This window comes from Rousettus aegyptiacus, unplaced genomic scaffold (genome assembly GCF_014176215.1).
Source record: "Rousettus aegyptiacus isolate mRouAeg1 unplaced genomic scaffold, mRouAeg1.p scaffold_m13_p_3, whole genome shotgun sequence".
Classification (NCBI taxonomy): domain Eukaryota; kingdom Metazoa; phylum Chordata; class Mammalia; order Chiroptera; family Pteropodidae; genus Rousettus; species Rousettus aegyptiacus.
Genome location: NW_023416306.1, coordinates 166,296,561 through 166,317,884, shown reverse-complemented (window position 1 = coordinate 166,317,884; position 21,324 = coordinate 166,296,561). Strand labels below are relative to the sequence as shown.

Here is a 21,324-nt window from a genome sequence, read left to right as displayed (position 1 = left end):
TACCGAAGAGGTAAAATCGGTCTCCTGTCACCATCCGGTTGTGAGAAGCTTGGGCGGCCACTTCTCCTGGGCCTCGGTTTCCTCATCTGTGTGATGGGGAGACTCTCAGAGTTAACCTTCAAGTTCTTGTCTGCCTCTCTTTAATACCGAGTCACTGTGATAGTCCCCTAGCTGGTCCCTGACAGAGCTGGAAACGAAACCCTGGTCTCCCAACCCGCCAAAGCAGCCTCCCACAACATCATTTACCTTGAGCCGACCCAGCTGCTGTCTGTCCTTCCTGCCGTTGTCCGGGGGAAGAACCCCAAGTTCTAGCCAGGCAGGAAGTGGGTGGGGTGGGCCTGTTTCAGCTCCCCGTTGCCTCATTGTCTCCTCTTGGGCACATGCGCCCATTTCTGCAGGTGACGCATGGTGAGCCCCAGAAGTCCTGCTCCAAGGTGACTGACAGCTGTCAACACATCTGCCAGTGCCGGCCCCCTCCCCCGCTGCCCCCACCGCCGCCGCCCCCACCGCCTCCCAGACTGCTCTCCGCCCCGGGTGAGTAAAGGCTCGCTCCGTTTCCGGTTTCGCTTCGTGTTCTCCGGGCCCAGAAGGAACCCATGAGCATGGCAGAGGGCAGCCTTGCTCCCTTTGTAATTTTCCACTGGCCAAGCAGGAGGGGAGCCAAGGCCCAACTTTCCCCTGCGGTCTGCAGAACGCCTTTCCCGCAGAATGCTCCTGCGAGATGGAGAACGATGCTTCTCCATCAGTTAATCAGATAAAAGTCAATCTCCATTTGATGAGTGACTCGGCCTGGACCGTTCTGAAGGCCAGACCTTCAAACAGGGGCGGGCACTGGGCGCCGGTCTTGTATACCCCAGCCACGCACACGGTTTCATTTTTCGATTTTAATTCAGGTTAAAGGAGGCAATTAGTATAAGGGCGAAGTGGAGGCTCTGGGAGCAAAGTCACACGGTTTCCTTTCGGCCGTTTGCAGAGAACTCGGCTAACCACCCTCCACCCCCCACTCGTTTGCCTTGACTTCATCTATGAGCAATTCGATTGCCTGGCCATTCGAACAAAGGAGAGTTTCTTTAGCCAGAAATGGCCTCCATCCTGACTTCTACGAGTTAAGTCCCCTGCTGACAATGTGCTGGTTGATAAGATCTCCAACAGGAGGTTTTATAATTTGTACAGATCACTCACGTTTCGCCCTGTAGAATGCCCATGATCATGTGTGGATCTCTCTCCTTAAACACATCTCCGTTGAGTTATTTGGCTCATATTTTAAATAAGCTTGACGACGCTTGCTCTCTGGTCGGCTGTGTTTCTGGGCCCTTGGTGTCCAGGCGGGGATGCAACGTGCCGGGGGATCTGTGCAGGTCATGTGCATTTCTGCGTTTTGTCTGCTAGGCTACCTGTTTTCCTTCTCACTGACACCTGTGGCCTGGTGCTTCTCAGGGTGGGGTCCTTGACATCGCCTGAAGCATTTGTTTTAAAGTGCAGCTTTGGGAGGCCCACTTCATACACACCCGGTCAGTCTTTGGGGTGGAGCTTAGGAATTGGCTTTATAACGAGTTCTGAGGTGATTCAAATGCAAAGTAAGGAACCTCAGCCTGCCAGGTGCTCTGCTCCAGGCCTTCCATCCCAGGATGCTCACCTCCCACCCTCTCCTAAAGGAATCAATCCCTGGGCTGTGCCATGGGGCCGGCCTTGGGCATCTGTCCTTGGGGATCACACCCCTCCCTTCCTTTAGGATTTCTCCTCCTCCCATTGTTTGGGCTGCAGGCTTGTGCTCTCCCCAGGTGTGCTCGTATCTGAGGGACCCACATCCCCCAGTTAGAATCCCTTCCATTCATCTCCTGCCAACTGAGCTTCTGAGGCAAACGCAGAGATGAGAGACTCTTCTGGTCTTCTGGGATCTCTCAGTCTCGAAGGGAAAGCTCTCCGGTCAGCAACCCATGAAAAGTGGCCCAAGAAAGCACAGACATTGAAATCCTTGAGTAGTTGGGCCAAACTATAGCCACAGTAAGCGGTGACATTGACCAGGGTCTTAAAGACTCGGTGGGATTGATCGAGGTTGACAAGGAGGTTGTGGGGAAAAGCAGCCAGGCAGAAGGAACGGCATGGGCAAAAGCTTGGAGGGACGACTCTGTGACACTCGTCTTGGAGGTCACAGCCTTTCAGCAGGTTTAAAGGAGCAGACGAGGGGCGGGCCTGACGCGGTCACATTTCATCCTGTGAGTTGTTGTTTGCCAAACATCATTCACCATATCCGAATACCGCCTGTCATTTGCCTTTTTTTTTTTTTTTAAATAGACTCACTTTTGTGGTTATACCAATCACTTTCCAAAGAGAACTTTTACGTGACTACTGTCAATGAAAAACCAGTATCACTTGCATAAATAGAAGGTGACCATAAATGCGATGAAAACAAACTATGTTTTAAAGTTCTAGCCTGCCGTGGAGGTTCTGAGCTCAGAGCCTCACTATTTGTTAAAGCAACCCAAGTAACATTCCATAAGTGGCAGCTAATAAAGTAATACTAATGACAACAGTAGTAATGAGAATAGTTCAGGGACCTTTAGGTGGGAAGTCACTTAATCACGGTTCTGGCACCCATCTGCTGAGAAAGAAGCATCCAGTTAGAAACTTGAGGAGGAAATGGGCTTTTTAAGAATGTGTAGACTCCCCTAGGTTTTCAACAGAAAAGAAACGGTTTTCAGACAGTTTCTTCCCAGGCAGTCCTCGCCAGGCCTGTGATGCTCGAAGTCAGCGAGAGCCCCTGGGGTGAAGGTATTTTTGGAAGGCGTGGGCAGGGGTGAACCCCGGCAAAGGCGAGACAAAGTCGTGCTCGGGGGGCCTGACCGAAAAGCCCACAGCAGCCACCAGAGCGCAGGATCGACCGGGGCTCACTCTGTAAATGTCAGCGGTGGCCCCCTGTCCCCGCCTGTGACTCAGACGGCTGAGGCCGTGGTGGGAGGCGTGTGCCAGCCCTCAAGGAAAAGCACGCACACCCCCTCTGGGAGACCCGCTTCTGAGGCTGATTGGGCCAAAAATAGTAGTGGCAGAAGAGAGGCGTGAGCCTGCAGTATCTCCGTAGTGCCTGTCTTTACGGGGTGCAAAGTGCTGATACAGATTTTATTGTTTGCATCTATTTTATTCTTAGAAAAATCAAACGGGATGTTAAGTGACTCCTTAAAGGTCACACAGCAGTGGCGGACCTAGGAACGGGTTGCCTGGTTCCCCTCCTACGTGCCAAGGAACAAGCTTTGACAGAGAAGGAAACAAACGGGACTGTGGAAGTTCTAGAATGCTTTCTGTACTCACCCAGAACGCTAGGAGGAGGCTGATATTTCGTTTCCGGTACTTAGAGGTGGAAGCTCTGCTCGCCTCATCTCACTTAATCCTCAAACACTCCTTCGAAGTAGGCGATATTGGCCCCCGTATCTATGAGGAGCCTAGGGCTCAGAGAGGGTGAGTTACTCGTCCCGGGCCGCCCAGTTGATGAGGAGGGGAGGTCATTCAAGGCCACTTGATTACTTCTTGTTGCATCCTCTGCCTGACTCTTCCGCTCTGACTCTGCAGGCAGCTGCAAGGGTCCCCTTTCCTTTCCTCAGATGGGCCTTGCTCCTTCCTGTCTCAGAGCCTTTACATACACTACTCCTTGGGTCTGCAGGTCATCCCGTGAAAGCAGTTACCCTTAACTCATGCAGATCTCAGCTCAAATATCTGCCACGAAAACCTCCCCTGACTTTCACAGACATCGCACCGTTCGTTCCCTGTTCGGATTTTCTATGGCTATGGAACACATCACCCCAAAAGTCAGCGGGTACAAAAACAACACGCACACATTGTCCTTTACTCTCACGGTTACGGGTGTTCACAGGGCTCCACGAGGAGATTCTCACCTGGGGTCTTTCATGTGACTGTCATCAGTCGGCTGGGGCCGGAGCCATCTTTGAAGGCTTCCTTGTTCGTGTCTGGTGGTTGGGGCTGGCTGTCGGGTGAGTCCCCAGCTGGGCCTAAACACCTACCCGCAGTGCCTCCCTGTGGCTAAGGCTCCCTCGCAGCATGGCGGCTGCGTCCCCAGCTTGAGAAGCAGGTGGAAGCTGCACCTCCCTCGATGACGCAGCTGAAGAAGTCGTGCAGCGTGACTTCCGCCACGTGCTCTTCCTTGGAATCACGTGACCACGGCTGCTCGCTTGATTCAAGGAGCGAGGAATTTGATTCCGCCTCTGGATAGAGAAGCGTCGGAGAATTTACGTACCTTTCAGAATGGACAGACATGCACACACCTTCCGGACTTTTCTTTTTCCTGTATAGCAGTCATCCCAGCCTTTAAATATCTAGTTAATTATTGACCAATGCCTGGATCCTTTGTTAGTTACAGATAATTGCTGTGTGTCTGCTGCGTCCGCTGATAGCCCCAGCTCCTTAGCACATTCTCCTTAGCACATGCCCAGCACGTCATGCATCCTCAGTAGCTACTAATTCATTTCTTTAGCAAAGCTGTTTTGACTGTCTTCTGTTGCCAGACACTGTGCTAGGCTCTGGGAACGCAGTGGTGCGCAGGACAGAAAGGTCTCTGCAGTGATGGAGGGGAGGCGGAGATGTGGTTAGGTTTTGTGGGATGAATGAGCAGATGTCACGACAGTGCTTCCTCCATGGTCCTCTCAGGATGTTTGTGAGCTCACCAGTAGGCTAATGACGCAGACCCCAGTGGTGCCTAGAAAGGCTTAGCAGTGGCTCGAACGTCCCCCAGCATGTTTTAGTAGCTGCCATTTCTTAAGGACACTATCTCTGAGACTACCTGGAGGTTCCGATCTCTGGTGCTAACCAGATTTTCTTCTGAGTCGTGACAAGTTTGAGGCAAGCAGAAGAGGAGGTCCTCAGAAGCCTCTAAAGCTGAGGGTGGTGGAGCAGGGGAGGCCAACCCTAGAGACCTGTCTCCTCCGAAGGGTGCCAGGCTGCTTATGAAAAGTGAACACCACAGAGCCGTCCTTGCCCAGAGCCAGCCTGTGATGAGGGACTGTGGGCATCAAACATGGGCCGTGTCACTTTGAACATCTCTTGCTTCGTGGGCTGTGGTAGTGCCAAGCTGGGCCTCACTATCACATTGATTTGGACTCGGGGTGGGGGGGGGTATTGGATAGTCATCATTTTTGGGAGGCAGAGCTAATGTCCTATTATCTTTGAGCCATTTGCTTGGTCCGCAAGCAGGAGAACCCTGAGCCTGGTCCCGGCCTGGCTCTCCCCAGCCGTGTGCTGGGTGTTCGGCCTTCATGAGCTTTTGTTTTCTTGTCTGCACATGAGGGGTGGTGATCCTCCCGAAGGTGGTTGTGATGGCAAAGCGCACGTGTGAGGGCCAGCCCGGCACCTGCCGCATTCCCACTCAGGACGTGGGCTCTCTTGTCAGTACGGCCCTCGCCCGACTAAATCTCTTCTCCGCACTGATCTCAGCTCCCCCATCCGTAGAAAGGGCTGGCTCTGCCTTGACTTTTTCACGCTATACCGAGCACAGTGCACTTGTGAGCGAAAGTCTTATCCCCAGACTTGAGCGTCTGCCATCGTGAGAATTTTAATAGTTGCTGGCTTCCTTGTAAAAGGTGACTTTAAGTACCGATTTTTCTTTGCCCAATTCAATAAATGGAATTGTTTGTCTTCCATTTATTTGTTCGTATCCAGCAAATAGAAGATGACAGATTTAGGTGGACTTTACTCAACAAAGCTTTATGCGTTGATTTATTGAACAAATATTTGCCAAGAGGTTGTGGAGTGGCAGGTCTCGGGCTGCAGAGATGCCTGCACGGTACACGGCCCTGCCCCCGGGGAGCCTGACCCTGGACCAGAGGGAGGTGATTCTCGTGTGAATCCAGGTGAAGACTCTTGGCTACAACCCGAAACACGAGGTAGGAAGGACTCGGTGCCAAAAAAAGAGGAAGAGTGAGATACGCCGGAACTTGGGGCCAAAAGGCCTGGGGAGACCCGCGCGTTGGCGAGTGACCTCCTGGTACCGCCATGGGCGCTGGGGAGCTCCCAGAGTTGGGCCAGGCTGAATCCTGGGACTTGGGCATCTTGTGAGGAGTCTGGACTCAATGTCGAGGTGGAACCTTGAGAGACACACATCTCGGCAAGAGCAAACTGCCAAGCTCGACATGTACTTCCTGGGCACTCTTTTTTTAAAACATTTTTATTGAGGCGACATTCACGTTGTAACCATTTTAGCGTGTACAGTTCAGTAGCGTTTAGTATAGTTACGTCGCCGTGTAAACGTCACTACGATCTAGTCCCAGAGCTTTTTCGTCACCCCATGAAGAAACCCCCGCACTGCCCCACGCGTCCCCCTCGTCCAGTCCCTGTGACCACTCGTCTCCTTCCTGTCCCTGTGAGTTTGCTCTTCTGGACATTTCATATAAACCTGGGTGTTTTCTGGCCGCCTGAGCCTCAGTTTCCTCATCTCCTAGTGGGAGCGAAGCCTCCTTCCTCAGGGTTGAGAGGCGGAAGGCCGGGGCGTGTGCAGAGCCGGCCACTGCCCGGCACAGGGCAGGCACTGGCAGGACGCGGCCCCATCGTGGAAGGCGACCCTGCAGGGTGGGGCGCGCGGTCCTGGCTAAAAGGCTTCACCTGCCGCGCTGTGACCGAGGGCTGGTTCGGCACCTCACCACTCTGGCCTCACGTGGATGTCGTTTCCCTCCTAGGGCTGTTGAGAGGATCGAGTGGGTTCGCGGGTGACAGTGCTGACGAGGTCAGCTGTCATATTACTACGGAATTCATCCAGGAGGTCCCGCGTGTGTCCGGGACAAAGCAGTCGTTCTGACCTATTCGGTTTCCGATCCCATCCCTGAGGACTGGGATTGTCGATTCGTCTTTGTCCCCAGAGACAGCCCACAGCGTGACACATGGACAGTTCCTACTAAGTGTCTGGACAAATGAATGCGTGGGTAACCCGACAGGGAAGACTGAAGGTAAACTGTCCAGGAGAAAGCAGGCAGGGAGGGGACCCACATTTTTTAAGAGACTGCCATTTGCAGAGCACACAACAATTGCAGGCTAAACACAGCACTCCGAGTTCCCAAGTGGAGGCCGGGAGGAGGACCTGACCCAAAGCAGGTGTCCTGCAGGAGGCCTGGCTGAGCTGGGGAAAAACAGTGCTCCCGGTGAGGGCTAGGAGTGGAGGTGGGGAAGGGGACATGGCAGGGTGGAGGCCGCTGGCAGCCTGTCCATCCGCCCCAGGACTGGAAAAGCGCACGGGATGCACGGGAAGATCGGCCAGACGGGGGAGGGCCCAGCAGGAATCTTGGACATATCACCGGGCAGCGGAGGGTGTGAGCAGAGAGCTAAGTTGCCTGTGGACGGTCTGGCTGGGGCTGGAGTGGCGGAATACCGAAAGCAGAGACCGGGGAGGAGGGGGTGGCCCAGGAAGAGACTGGTGCCTTGAGCCAGGCAGTGGCTGTGAGCAAGGGGGACAGGGGCTCGAGACCAGCCGCCGTCAGGGGTGAGGAACAGGAGGATGGCCAGGCGGCAGTGTCTGATCAGCTGCCTCTTGTGGAGCCAGGATGCGTAGGGGGTGTGATGGGCTCAGGAGTCCCAGGTTTTGTCACATAGCATGGGAGGTACCATAGGCTGTGCCAGGGGACAGCAGGGGAGGCAGCGGCTTGTGGATCTGGAGTTTAAGGGCAGAGGCTTGAGCTGGCCCTAAAGATAGGGGGTGGGGGAACCAGGGAAAGCGTGGGGAGTGCACAGCCTGGGGTTCAGGAGGAAGAGGAGCCTGAGAAAGGCAGACGGAGGGGAGGGAGGGAAACCAAGTGGGGGGCCCTCGGAGGCAAGAGAAGGAGCGAGGACTGTGGGGAGTTCCCAAGGCCAGCACCAGGTGCTGGTATCCACCCTCCCGTGTCCGTTTACCTGCTCCTCCCGGAGTGGAGAAGAAGGAAGGCAGAGGACGTTTGAAGGATGAAAATGAAAGCACGATTCCCCCTTAGGGGCCATTGGAAGTTGGGTGGTGATATAAACTGGTATAATCCAGGGAGGCTTCATGGAGGAGGCAGAACTCACTGTGCTCCCGGAAGGTGGGGAGAGATGCAGACGGCCTCAGGAAGATGAGGTAGGTAGCCTCCCAGAGTGGGGAGGGCCAGGAGCAAGGTAAGGCACCTAGCGTAGATGTGGCTGGGAACAACCAAGGTCTGCCAGTGGACAGCCTGGTCTGCATTGTCCCAGGAGTGTGCCGATGGGGGCTCAGAGGCAGGGTCCCCAGGACACTGGGAGCTGAGACGGGGGGAGACAATGGCAGGGCAGGCAGGTCTGTGTTCATTCAGACCTTTTTTGAGCATGTCCACATTTTAGGAGCTTGGGGTACACCATGAAACAAACTAGATGCAGAGCTGATATTCCAGGGAGAGAAAGAGGCCAGAAAACAACAAAGCTGATAAACCCGTGAGGCGTATAGTCGCTGGAAGGGGTAAGTGCTGTGAGAAAAGGAGGTGGGCCAGAGCTCACTGGGGCTGGGCCGGGAGGCAGTCAGAAAAGACATCATTGGAGCGAAGGCCTGCGAGAGATGAGAACCAGGCACACTGGTACCTGGGGAGAGGGCAGCCAGGCTGAGGACGGGGACGGGAGCTCCCCTGGGGGTTTGAGGGGCAGCCAGGGGCCAGTGTGGCTGGAGCAGAGTCAGGGGGAGGGGGAGGAAACGAGACGGGGGAGAGGCAGGCAAGCCCACTGTGAGCATGTCGTCTGCACTTGGCATCAGGTGGGAGGCCAAGCCGGGCTTGGAGCTGAGAGGAGCATCGCCCGACTTGCTCCTAATCGCTCTGGCTGCTGTGTAGACCCAACCGTGGAGGTCAGGGCAGAAGCAGAGAGCAGTTAGGAGCCTGTTGCAGTAATCCAGGCCAGAGGTGACAGCCACTGGAAGCCGGTGGCATCAGCGGGATGGTGACATGGTCAGACTCCTGTGGGAGCCCCCTGCACTCCTGATAAGCTGGGTTCCAGCGGTGGTATCCTGAGGGACCAGGACAGGGTCAGAGAGGGACAGCTAGACCCTGCAGTTGCTCCAAAGCAAGCAGCAATAATGGGGTCTCCCAGGGATGGTGGGACCCCCGGACAGAGCCATTTGGTTGCCTGTCCCAGCCAGCCCTTCGATGACCACTCTGACTCGAGCCAGGCACTGCTGAAGGGCTGATGTTGGCATAATTAGAGGGGGAAATGCATCTGCTGGGTGGGTGATGGATGTCCCTTACCCAGAGTCCTTCACCACGGTCACAGTGCTGTGACCAGGCTGTGCAGCCTGGCTCTGCCCCGCCGCCCTCTCCGGGGGCCCCGGTACTGGTGTCCCCGCAGCTGCCTGCCAGGCATCCTCTGGGGGCCCAGGCCGGGCCCAGGACAGAGGCCCATTGTAGAGCGACCCTCCTGGGAGGTCGTTTCTGTGGCTACGGTAAGAAACATGGCGATAGTTTCTGTGAAGTCAGTCGACGCTGACAAATGAAATAGAAGAGAATAAAGACGCTCAATATGTGCTCAGAAGCAAGACGTCACTCTTGGTTTCTGCTTTAAAAAAACGTTCACAACCCAAAACTCTTGCAACTTTGTTAGCCAAGAGCCAAATGAAACCAGAATTTGGATCACGGCAGATGTCTAAGAGGTCCCTTCACTCAGCACACGGCCGAACGCGCTCTGCGCCAGATGCTGCGGTGGGAGCTGGGGATGTGGGGGTGCAGTGGTGATCACAGGGAGCGGGCCCGCCTTGGGCAGAGGGCCACGGTCCAGGCCCCCATCTTCTCTCGCCCGGACACCTGCCGGAGCATCCTGCCTGGTGCTCCCCACAACCCTTTTGCTCCTCCCACCCATTTTCTGCTTGCCCACCAGTGAGTGTCTTAAGAGCAAATCTGTGAGTGTCCTCTCCATGGGCTTAACCTCTTTAATGGCTTCCCATGGCACTCTGGGAAAAAATCCAGCGCTTTACTGTGGACAGATCTCTGATGCAGCTTGGAGACAGAGCCGGAAGGAAGGGATAGAGGCAGGAGGGACAGGAAGCAGTCACAGGGTAGAGATGTGAAGACGAGGAATTGATGCCAGCCAGTGTCTGCCAAGAGTATGGTGGCCCCGGGACCATCTGCTGAGCACAAACGTTGATTTACTCAGCTGCTGTGTAGTGAGCACTGCCGAGGTACTGGGCGCTGGGTCGTGCAACCCGGAGATGAATAAGAACTGCTTTCTGCCCTGAAGGAGCCCACGGGCCAGGGGACGGGGGCAGGAAGCCGTCATACAATGGAGGTTGTAATGGGTGCACCGCAGGAGCGCAGAGGCAGCAAGCCCCGAGCCATCAGGGGTTACTGCATGGAGGAGGCGGCATTGAACTGCGTCTCAGAGAGCCGTTCAGATTTGGAAGAGCAGATGTGGGGAGGAGTACAAGGGTCGATGGAGGCACCCCTTGATGGAGGGTCTTCTCCAGGTAGAAGGACTGCATGAGCAAAGGTGGGGAGTCAGGAACTCCAAGGCCTTTTGGGAACCTGAGCGTGAGCCCACGCGTCAGGCGAGTGGGTTAGCGGAAAGGTGACGGGAGTGGGCATGTCTCAGGGTACCTGCGCCGAGGAGCTTGGATGTGATTCTAGAAGAGCTAAAGGCTATCGCGCAGCTGAGTTAGGCGACTCGCGTGGTGTTTGAAGACTGCTAATCTCAGAGACGGGGAGGGGGCCGAGCCCAAGGCGGTGCCGAGATGGCGGGTGTGCTCCGCGCCATACTCCAGTTCATGCGGACTGGATTTACGCCGCCTTTCATCCCATTCCTCGCTCTCAGCGTGAGGATGGCGCCTGTCAGTCCTGCGGTGTGGGGCTTCCTTCGCTGTGGTAGGACTGGCCATGACCTGGCAGTGCCATGGACGTTGCCCTGTGCCCTTCGGCCTCTAGGGAAGAAACCCAGCAAAGGTTCAACGTCTTGGACCAGCCTGTATGGGAAGCTTCCAAACCACTGATGTCCACACTGGGGCCTCTGCCCAAGTGCAGAGCAGAACAGTGACACCAAGTCCTCCTTCTCAGGCACTCCTCTTCCAGGAAGGCCTCCCCTCCTCCAGGTCTGGAGGTTGGGGTCGTGAATGGGTTGCTCCAGCCACAGCGGGCAGAGCAGCTGCTTCTCACTTCATTCCGCCAGGAGAAATGCTGGGCTTAGGAGATTTTAAATTCTGATTGTGCCGGAAATGCGCAGTTACCTTGATATTTAGGGAATCCCTTTATTCTTTCTAACAGATCCTTTTTCCCCTTCTGCTCCCTCATACTTCAAGTTCATACTTTGCCAGGTTCGGATGCATCTGCCCCGCCCAACACACACACACACACACACACACACACACACACACACACACACACGAACGCAAACGCACACGCCGATACTGTCCCGCCCTCCCTCACGCTCTCCCTCTCTGGCCTTGAGCCGACTCTTGTCCTACCTGTGTTCTCAGTCAGGGGTAGAAACACATTTGGAAAGGTGGAAGTGTTCATTTTTCGGTTGCCACAGTGACTGGGAACATGAGTGCTACTGGCATTTAGTGGGAAGGGGCCAGGGATGATAAATGTCATCCAAGAGATGGTTTTCCACAAAGGAGTCCGTTTCCTGCAGACAACAGGGATCCTGCTGAGACACCACCCGGCCAGGGAGCCTTGCTTTAGAGCAGCTGGATTTCCGTGTCTCGAGGAGAGCCGATTCTCTCCTCTTCTGGAAATCTCAGCGACTCCCACTGCTACCGTGGACGACGGTTCCTCTTTCGATGACTCTGTCACACTCCTGTCTGATAGCTCGAGGCTAGTCCACGTTCATTTATCAACCACTTACAAACACCTGGCCAGCAACAGAGAGATGCAGAGTATGCACCACACGGTCCGGGTCCTCTGGGTCAGCATCGCTGAATGGCCCCCAGGGGCTTTGATGACCCCACTAACTCCCAGGCCCCGGGGAGGCAGAGAATGAGTCCCCTTCACCCTGCAGAGCACACACAGTGCCTTGCTCATGGAACACTCACTCAGTTCGTGCACGTTAATGGACCCCAGGACTCCAGCCGTGGCTGTGGACCTTCCAGCTGACTGCAGGACGAGGCTCTCTGTGCCTGTCACCAATGTTTCTGTTTTGCTTTACGCTTCGAATGCTGATATAGGAACTTGAACTTTTATACTGAGTCTTACGTGGTCATGTATTAGACTGTGTCTTTATAGACTTCATAGATTTTCATTAGTCATTTGATGTCTTAGAGGCAGAGCCTGAGGCAGGCGTTCGGGTGTGTGTTACTGTTGAAGGCTCTCAGGGGAAAGCAGTAGGGGACAGATGGAAAGGGGAAGAGCGGTCAGGGCGTGGTTTCAGGAGGAAGGAGCCCTGCAGTGTGAGCAGCTCCAAGGGGGAACCTTGAGACGAGGGGTGGTCTTCGATGGCCATATCCATGTGTCATCGACCTCTGACTGCCCTGGAGGTCAGTCGGGGACACCAATAGCATCTGCTGCATATTTCTCTTGGAAACGAGGAGAATTCTCGTTACCTAAGCAAACTGTCTGAATTTCTTGGCCCACATATGGCCGAATTCATTGCTATAAAGACCTACCAAATTTTAGCTCACTACTTTAGAGGTTTTTTAAAATACTTCTCTTCAGTTTCTCCCCACTTTCATTCCTTTTATTTCCCATTTCCATGGAAATTCTGCTCCCACCAAGACAGAGCCCAGTGCCCTGAAGCACCCAGCTCACTGCGGAGACTTGGAGAGCTTGAAGGGCTCTGTGCAGAGGGGGATGGGTCCCCACGGCCTTAAACCACAGCCAGAGAGCAAAGCCTCCACTCCCTCGGGCCCCACCCGAGGCCGGAACCCCACATTCCTTCACAGGCAGAAACGCACAAAGGGTTTTTATCTCATCTCTGAGAACATTCTGGGCTCTATCACAGCAAAGTAGTTCATCTCCTTATTCAACTCTAGGATGCTTTCTGTGGACCACTTAAAGCCCCATGGGGGTAGTAGCTAGCTCGGAGGCTTCCACCAGATTCCAGGAAAGGCTAGCAGCAGCCTGAGCAGGAGATGGCAGCCGACGTTCATTAAGTGTTGCTCTCGGAGGGGCAGCCATTAAGTAAGGCGACTAATTCCTTCTTTGCTTGCTTTTTAAAATTTTTTTTTTTAAACACACATCCCACAGCTTATCCATCCTCCCTTGGCACTTATCTCACTGGCTCTGGCAGTTCTGTCATTGCCCAGAAAGTTTCTAGATTCTTCCCTACAAGGGTTTAAACCCTTCTGGCCAAAATAGGGAGCAAACACTGTGGGGAAAAGGTTGGATTTTATTCCACCTTTGGTAAGAAGCCTTTGAAGGGAGTAAAATGATTCGTTTTACATTTCACAAGAAAGCCCCTGGCCGTGATGTGGAGAATGGATTGGGGTAAGGGACAGACTAGTTAGGATGCTGTCGTAATGGGTGCAAGTGGGGGCAGAAGGGACCCCGGAGGCCAAACTTGAAGGGGCACTTGCTGTTCTGTCGAATGGAGGGAGGGGAGAAGGAGAGGGTTCTCAGGAAAGACCCCCAAGTTTCTGAACTGAGCACTTGGGTGAGTGGGTGACTGGGAGAGGAGGGGGCTGAGGGGTGCACGAGGCAGTGTGGTTTTGGACTCGTGACAGCTGAGCTGGCCTGTGGTCCATCCACACAGAGAGACTGAGTCAAAGTTGAATGTTCGAGTCAGGAGCTTGGGGGAGCTGCTGGAGCTAAAGCTATAAATATGGGCATCGTTGGCATCTGGCTGGTATTTGAAGCCATGGGATGGGACTGATCTTTTAGGGTTGGCAGGCAGCAAGAACAGAGGCTGTGGGGCCTTCCACCGCCCACCTAAGGGCGAGAAGCTGAGGCAGCCAAGGAGAGGCTGCAGCCTCAGGACCTAAGAACCCTACACTTTTCTTTCTGTTTTTCAAGATGACAGCTTCCTTCCCCTCCTTTATCCCAAAGAGGTAGATTTGGGCCCTTTTCCTGGTTCATAGAAGATGCCTTCTTGCTGTGTCCTCACGTGGGGGAAGAGGTGAAAGGTCTTGCTGGGGTCCCTTTTATAAGGGCACTAATCCCATTCATGAGGGCTCCGCCCTCATGACCTAATCACCCCCCTCCCCAAAGACACCAGCTCCTAAGACCATCACACTGGCGGGGGGGTGGGGGTAGTTTTCGACATACGAGTTTTGGTGTTGGGGGCACAAACACTCAGCCATAACGGGTGCTCTCGCTTGGCATGTATGTGAACACGGACAGGCCTGCGACCTGAAAGGAAACGTCGGAAATCGGCGACGGCAGCGGCCGCCGCTGGGGAAGGGACCCGGGCACCCGGCCTCACCCTCAGGCTTCCGCTTCCTTTGACGGGCCAGCTTCTGGCTGTCTGCGGGACCTTCAGGGTTACTGTTCACACGCTGTGGTTCAGGAGAGCCCCTGGGATGGGGAAGTGTCAGGGCCAGGTGAGGGGCTGAGGCAGAGCGGGCGGAGCCTCCCTCAGGGCCTCGCGTCCATGGCCTTTGTTTCTGGAAACTTCAATTTTCTGAAGCAGGTGGGCGTGGCTGGTTCCCGAAGTGTCACCCTGCCTGTCCGAGGCAGTCTTCACCTCCGGGGCCCCCTTCATGTCCCTGTCAAAGGAAGGGGATGGGACAGTCGGCTATGATGACCCGTGTGGCCGGCCGTCATGAAAAGTAACAGCGGCAGTGGCTGGGTTGCTGAGGTGTCCAAAGTCCACTGGCTTTTGGAAGGATGACTGTAGGAAGGAAAATGGGAGAAATCATCCCGAATGTGAGATAGAACATCGCTCCCCGATTTCTCCCTTGCTGAGAATTATCGCCCCTTTTCCCTAACTCCTGGAACCCAAGGTGGGCACGAAGCAAACTTCGGAACCCCCAGGTCTCGCTCACTTCTCACAAACTCTCCTGCCCTCTACCCTCAAGAGTCGTAAGTGTTCCTCATGGAGACCACAGGTCGGAGGCCATGGCCCCCCCGGGCCGTGTTAGAATCTGTTCTTCCAGCGGGACGAGGCACCCCGCCCCTAAAATCCATCGACATTGGTCTTTGCCTGATTTGCAGTAGGGCGTGGTGAAGAGGAAAAGGGCTGAGGCCTCGCGCTGCCCGGGGACCCTGGCCCCAGCGCTGGCCACCTCTCACCGCGCTCGTTCCCACGTCTGTAAAATGGGGACAGTGACACCCACGTCTCCCGATGTATCCGGAGACATGGATCGAATGATCTAAAGTAGCACCCACGAAATGGTGCTTAGCGAAGGCTTGGCAAAGGTGGCTACTGTTATTATTTTTTTTTATTGAGCTCAACGACATCTTCTTAACGTAAAGATACTCCTTTATAAAATTTTCTGAGACTTTAGGCATTTGCTCATCTGCCCGAAGATGACAAATAAGAAACACTAGGGAAGGCTCCGACACCACCTGGCAGGCCCCGTACAGAACTTCCACGAACATGGGTGGTAGTGGCCATGACCTTGTGTAGATGGTGATTCTAGCATCGTTTTCCAGCGGGAAAGATGTTACAAATTCACATGGGATTTAGTGCATCCTGGTCTACGACTTTGAGCAGCTCGCCCAGAGCAGGTCAGAGTTCTGCTCCACTGTGCCCTCCAGTTGTCGGGGGCGGGGGGGGGGGGATGGGTCGGGGGTCTGGTTAGGCAAGGGTCAGTCTGGAGCCCCTATCGTTAGGCCTTTCTCCTGGAAAAGATGACCAAGCTCTGCCAAGTGGGTCAGGGAGGACTGTCCCTTGGTTTATGTCCTTTCTTCCACCAGAGAAAACTAAGGCAATATGAGCCATGCCTGTTCCTAGCTCCCAAGTTTCTCTGTCACCCTTGCCAGCAATCAGAGGAGGCCAAAGGCCACCACTTCCTGGAAGAGATATTGGCCTGCCCTTGGTCCTCCGGAGAATGAACGGGCTCCTTGTTTTCAGATTTAGAATGAACCGGACTGTGGGTGGCAAAGTCACATTGTCTCCTGCCTTGGCAGGGAGAATTGTGGGTGCCTTGGAAGAGTGCATTCGCCTCTTCTTGGACACTTACAAGCAGTTCCACTGCTCAACCTCTGAGTAGCCCAGGGTCACCGCGGAGGCAGTTGGCTTGGAATCTTAGGTTCCCGCCGGAAGGCCATCGAGCTTAACCCTTCCATGGGCTGGGACTGGTGTGGTGCACTTGTCTGTGCCATGTTGGAGGCCTCCATCTCTGCACCAAGCGTAGGAGCCAGGGAAGAGCCCTGGAGACCTTCCAGCCCCTGGTTTTTAACCGGTTTTGTTCTGAGGGAACATTTGGTCAGAGGGCTGCTACTGGCATCCAGGAGGTAGAGGCTGGGGATGCACAGGACAGACCCCCCCAGCAAAGAATGATCTGGCCCAAACCGTCAGTAGTGCCAAGGCTGAGGAACCCTGCCCTAGGCCAGGGTCACGACTCCCATCTGGCAGATGGGCATTGGAGGTCCAGATTGATGACGTGCTTGCAGAAGTTCAAAGGGTTTCCAGTGCGCTGCCAGGGGCTGGGTTGTGTGGCCTGGATCTTCAGACTGGGCTGCTTGTCCAGAAAGAATGAAGTTCCCAGGCAGGAGCTGGTTGCCAAGTCGAGCCCTGCCAGTCTCGGCATGCCCGCCCTTCGGACAGACGTTAATCATGGGTAGCGGTAGCGGGGTCCCCGTCGGCCACAGGCAGTAGCACAACCGCTCGTCACTGAGGGTGGAGCCGCGGGGCAGCCTTCTGCTCCGTCATTATCTCGAAGGCAAAGGGACCACCTTTTAGGTCACAAGTGTCCACTCTGCAAGCCGTGTGGCTATTTAACGAGTGAGGGAGCATGCCGACCGTGGGTGTTAGAAATGCCCAGCTCATCGGAGATCGGAATTGCTGTCCTCATTTTGGGGGGAACTCCCCCAGCAGCGGCATCAGAAGCCTTGTGGCTCGGAAGCCCCGACTCTGTCACCCCTCCCACAGCTCTGTGACTTTGCCTCTTTAGCCCTTAGGAGCCCTCAGTCTCTTTACCTATAAAGTGGTTCTAACAATTCCTTGTCTATCTGCAGGGGAGAGGGGAGGGGATATGATAATACACTGTAAAATCTAAGAAAAGGTGCTTTGCAAAGAGCACTGTCGGCACGTGTGTGGCTCTGATGTTGCCGTCGGTGGGGTACGGAACCTGCCCCTCTGGCTGCCTTCTGGGAAGGGAAAGCCATCTTACCTGACATCGCTCTGGACCGGTGCCAACCAGTGACCTTCCCACGATGACGTGACCGATCCACACCTGCGCTGTCCAGCAAGGTAGCCGTTAGCTGCGTGTGGCTGTTGAGCACTTAAGATATGGCTAGCGCAACTGAGGAACTGAATTTTGAATTTAATTCATTTAAATTAAAGTAGTCGCACGTGGGTAGTGCAACCATGGACCATCCAGATGGTTTTTTTTTTTTTTTTTTTTCCTTAATACTATGGTTTTGTCCCAAAGACACAGACTTTTCGGGCTTCTTTCTTTCTTTTCTTCTTTTTGACAAAGGCCAGCTGAGCAGGAGCAGGTTTTCTTGCTATGTCCCCATCCCCTCATAGTCACAACCTAGACAAAAATCAGTCTTAGCTTAACCTGACGAGGACCTTTTAAACAAGACAGGCTCTGTCCGGAGAACCAGCACAGGGCGGATCCGGGAGGGAATGACTCGGAACTGTGAAACCACATAAATCCTGCCGGGATGTAATTTCATCCCTGTAGAAGGCAGGCCGGGGTCTTCCAGCCCCTCGGTGACCTCGTGTCTGAGATTCCACATGCGGAATCTCTTCTCAGCGCCGAGACGAGGATTTTCAAAGGACACGTTGCCAGGAGGCAACCGCGGAGGGGGACAGCGAGGGCGTGACCTCAGGCCCGGCTCGGCCTCGCTGTGGAGGGGACTCTGGAGGTTAGTTATGCTTCGTGTCAACCCCAGCCGGCAGCCGGGGGCTGGACCATCCCACCTGGCACCTGTCAGTCCCTGGCCGAGGACTCTTTGGGGCGGGGGGGAGTAAATTCCCAGGCTCTCCGCAGTGGGCTCAGCTGCCCCAGCGGCCCCGGGACCATCTTCCAGAGACGGGCTGCAGGTGCCCGGGAGAGTCAGATGGAGCCACACGTCCCCTGCACCCCAGCACAGGCGGGAAGCAGCTTCCTCTTATCACGTGCACCTCCATGGCCCACACTGGGCAGGTGGAGGCAGCAGCTGATATCCTAATGCCCGACAAACAGAAAGACCCCAAGATGTACCTAGAGGGGACAGCGGGAGGGAGGAAGGGCCAGTGGCTCGCTCGTTTGCTGAAAACCGCCAGAGGCGTGGAACCAAGCCGCGGACACTGAGGGTCGTAAGCCTGTCATCAGATTAGAAGCCAGAGCCTTGGGCCTGGCACCCAAGCCGCAGCCGTCCCTGCCTTAGGAATCGGCCTGCCGCACTGAAGGACAGAGTGCGAGCGGCTCCTGGGGGCCGGTCCTGAACCCGCCCGAACCCCGTGGCCTCCACCCGAGGCCCTAGACCTACCTCTGGGGGACGGTTGCCCTGGCAGCCCCGCTCCTCGTCGACGGCCCCTGCGGCAGGGCCCGGGATGGGAGCTGGCACTGTGGCAGGTGTCTCCCACCGACCTCCCACGAGGCGTCGTCAGCCTGGTCGACTGACGAGGAGCATGTCATTCCAGGGCTTTGTCTGGCATCACCTAGCAGACGTGGTGCGGCCAGGTTAGGGTCCACATGCAGCTCCGCCTGTCCTCTGCGCCTTCGCCGTCTTACCACATTGGCACTCTTAAAACTCCCAGAGGACAGCGCCCTGTGCCACACACCTAGGGACCTTCCACCAGGGTGCTGGTGTGACATTTGAAGTAAAGGGCCACTCTAAAAATAAAATGGAAGGAGTGGGATGTTCGCTTGCAAAATAAAAACTTGGGGTACAATTTCAGGGTACTCTCAGACAGCTCTCTGAAGCTTACCTAAGAATCTCAAGTGAAGGCTGCCTTAGGTAGAGGTAGGCAAACTTTTTCTGTAAAAGGCCAGAAAGTAAATACTTTAGGCATTGTGGGCCATACAATCTCTGTTGCAGCTACTCAACTCACTAGAAAGCATCCATCACTATGCGTAAGCAAATGGGTCATGTCCTAATAAAACTTTATTTGCAAAAAACAAGTGGTGGGCCAGATTTGCCCTACGGGCCAGAGTTTATCAACCATTTGTCTGGCTTGATCCTGAACCCCTCCTCCAAATGATTACAGCTGTTTAGACAGAGAAGATTCTACCTGACTGGGCACTTATGAGGCCCTACCGTCTGTTAAGTGTCCTCTGCAGGGGCGAAAAGCGATCCAACACCTACTGAGTATCAGCTGAGTGCTTGGCACTCTGCTGGGCATTTAATATGTACCACCAGATGCATTTTCCAATCCCGAGGTCTGGAGCATCTAACAAAGATAAGCTCACTATTCTCAGTCAACTCACATTGGCTCCCCGCATTCAGGACATTATTATTTCCTGTTTTCTAGTTTTCTGTTTGTGCCTAAGGCACGTGTACAGTTCACTTTCTCCATGAGGCAGGAACCGTAGTGTGCGTTTATCTAGTGATTACTGTATCAGCGTCTGTTCTCTAGCAGATCGTAAGCAGCACAAGGGCAGGGTCCCTGTCTGTGTTGCTGACCATCACATCCGCGGCACCCAGCACAGTGTACGACACACGGTAGGTAGGCTCTTAGCAGATGTGTGTTGAGGGTATGGATTAGCGCTTGAATGATGATGAGTCAGGGCAATGAGGGTGGGCTTGAGTGGTCACCTGGAGCTGTTCCGAAGTGGCACCATCTTGTCGCTTCTCAACAACTCTGCACTGTTTCTAAAGCTGGCAAGTGGGGACCTTCTGGGCAGCAGTGCGTCCACAGCCCAGGTAGGAGCAGATCTGGGAGGGCACCCGGGGCCAGGAACAGAGACAGGGCTGACTGCAGCTACTAGACAAGTGCTGTTGAGTAACAAGTCCTGGCTCTCGGGAGCCTCACAAAGAGGCTGTCTGGGCGAAAACAAGGGGAGATGTGTTCTGCAGTCGCCACCAGAAGCAGAATTCATTCCACTGGGCAGCAGCCTCCTGTTCTCGGCTCCCACCCCGGCGGCCACCCAGATCGCCCCCTGGCATCGGGAAGAGTCGTAGAGACTTAGACCCAATTCATAAATTTCCTTTCCTAATTAGGCACAGGAATGATGGAGACAATTATTAATAATGTATTGGGTGTTTTTTTAAACGACCCCCTTAGGAGCCGAGCCTGAGAACAGTGTCCTTGATGATAAGCAGCCACACTGCCACCATGCTGGGCTCTGTGCCCAGGACGCCAGGCGGAAATAAATAAACCAGAGGAGTGAGTGTCCCGTGGAGCTCGGGCAACAGGCTGAGAGTCACGGATGGACGGGCCAGGGGCCCCTCCAGTGGGGAGGTCCCAGGCCCAGCATGGGGAACAGAGAGGCTGGGGCACCAGGTGTCCATGCCTCCACCCTGTCCCTTGCTAGCCCAGGCCAACCCAGATAGGACCTTTGCACAGGCTGGCTACCTCTCTCCCTGACCCTGTAGGGCCTCAGCCTAAATATCACCTCCTCCAGGAGGCTCCCCTGATGCCCAGGGTACTCTGCAGTGGGCCACCGGAGGGTGTCTGCTGCATGCAGGGTCCCTCACGTGCATCTCAATTAATCCTTGCACCAACCTGGGGAGGAGGTTCTGTTGCTTTCTCCCAATTTACAGGGGAAAGAACTGAAATTAAAGAGTAAATTATTTTCCTAGGGTCCGAATTTGGAATTGAACTCCAGGTCCTTCTGATTCAAAGCAGCATGGATAACCACTGTGCTCAGCTAGGGGAGGTGCCCTAGGGAGGAGGGGTGGGGAGCAAGAACCAGTGGAGTCAGGGAGAGAGGATGGTGGGGAGACGAAGGGCAGGTGGAGAATTTGGCTGCTGGCAGCCTAGCTGTGGAGCAGAGGGAATGCTGATCTTCCAGGCTGGGGCCTGAGCCCGGGGGGGGGGGGGGCGCGAGCAGGCAGAGCATGGAGGGGGAAGCTCACTGTCAGATGCCTCCAGCACAGGAGGTGGGTGTCTGAGGGATGCCGCACACCTGGGGTGGTTGCTGAGAAGAGGCCGAGGGCAGAGGGTGTTTGGGGGCTGGTAAGACCAGGGGCCCTGGCAACTCTCCTGTGAAGCCCAGCAGGGTGTCCAGCCCAGTGGGCTATGCGGTTCGGACCCCTCTGGAGTTCTGAGTAGCACACCTGGGCCTGTCTTCTGGCAGAACTGCTCTCCTTATGGGCTTCCACGGGCCAACAGTTTCTTTCTACAGTAGATGAGAGTCCAGAGGCTCAGCCACAGTTGCCCACCACAGCCCGGCTGACTGCA

General features: G+C 55.0%; 1 protein-coding gene across 1 annotated transcript in view; it reads left to right on the top strand.

Annotated features, from left to right (window-relative positions):
• Positions 1–21,324, top strand: part of PRIMA1 (proline rich membrane anchor 1) — a 48,332-nt gene that overhangs the window by 7,730 nt on the left and 19,278 nt on the right. Inside the window, exon 3 of the mRNA XM_016145502.2 lies at positions 399–534. Coding sequence (XP_016000988.2) covers positions 399–534 — 136 coding nt within the window. The remainder of the gene's footprint in view (positions 1–398; positions 535–21,324) is intronic.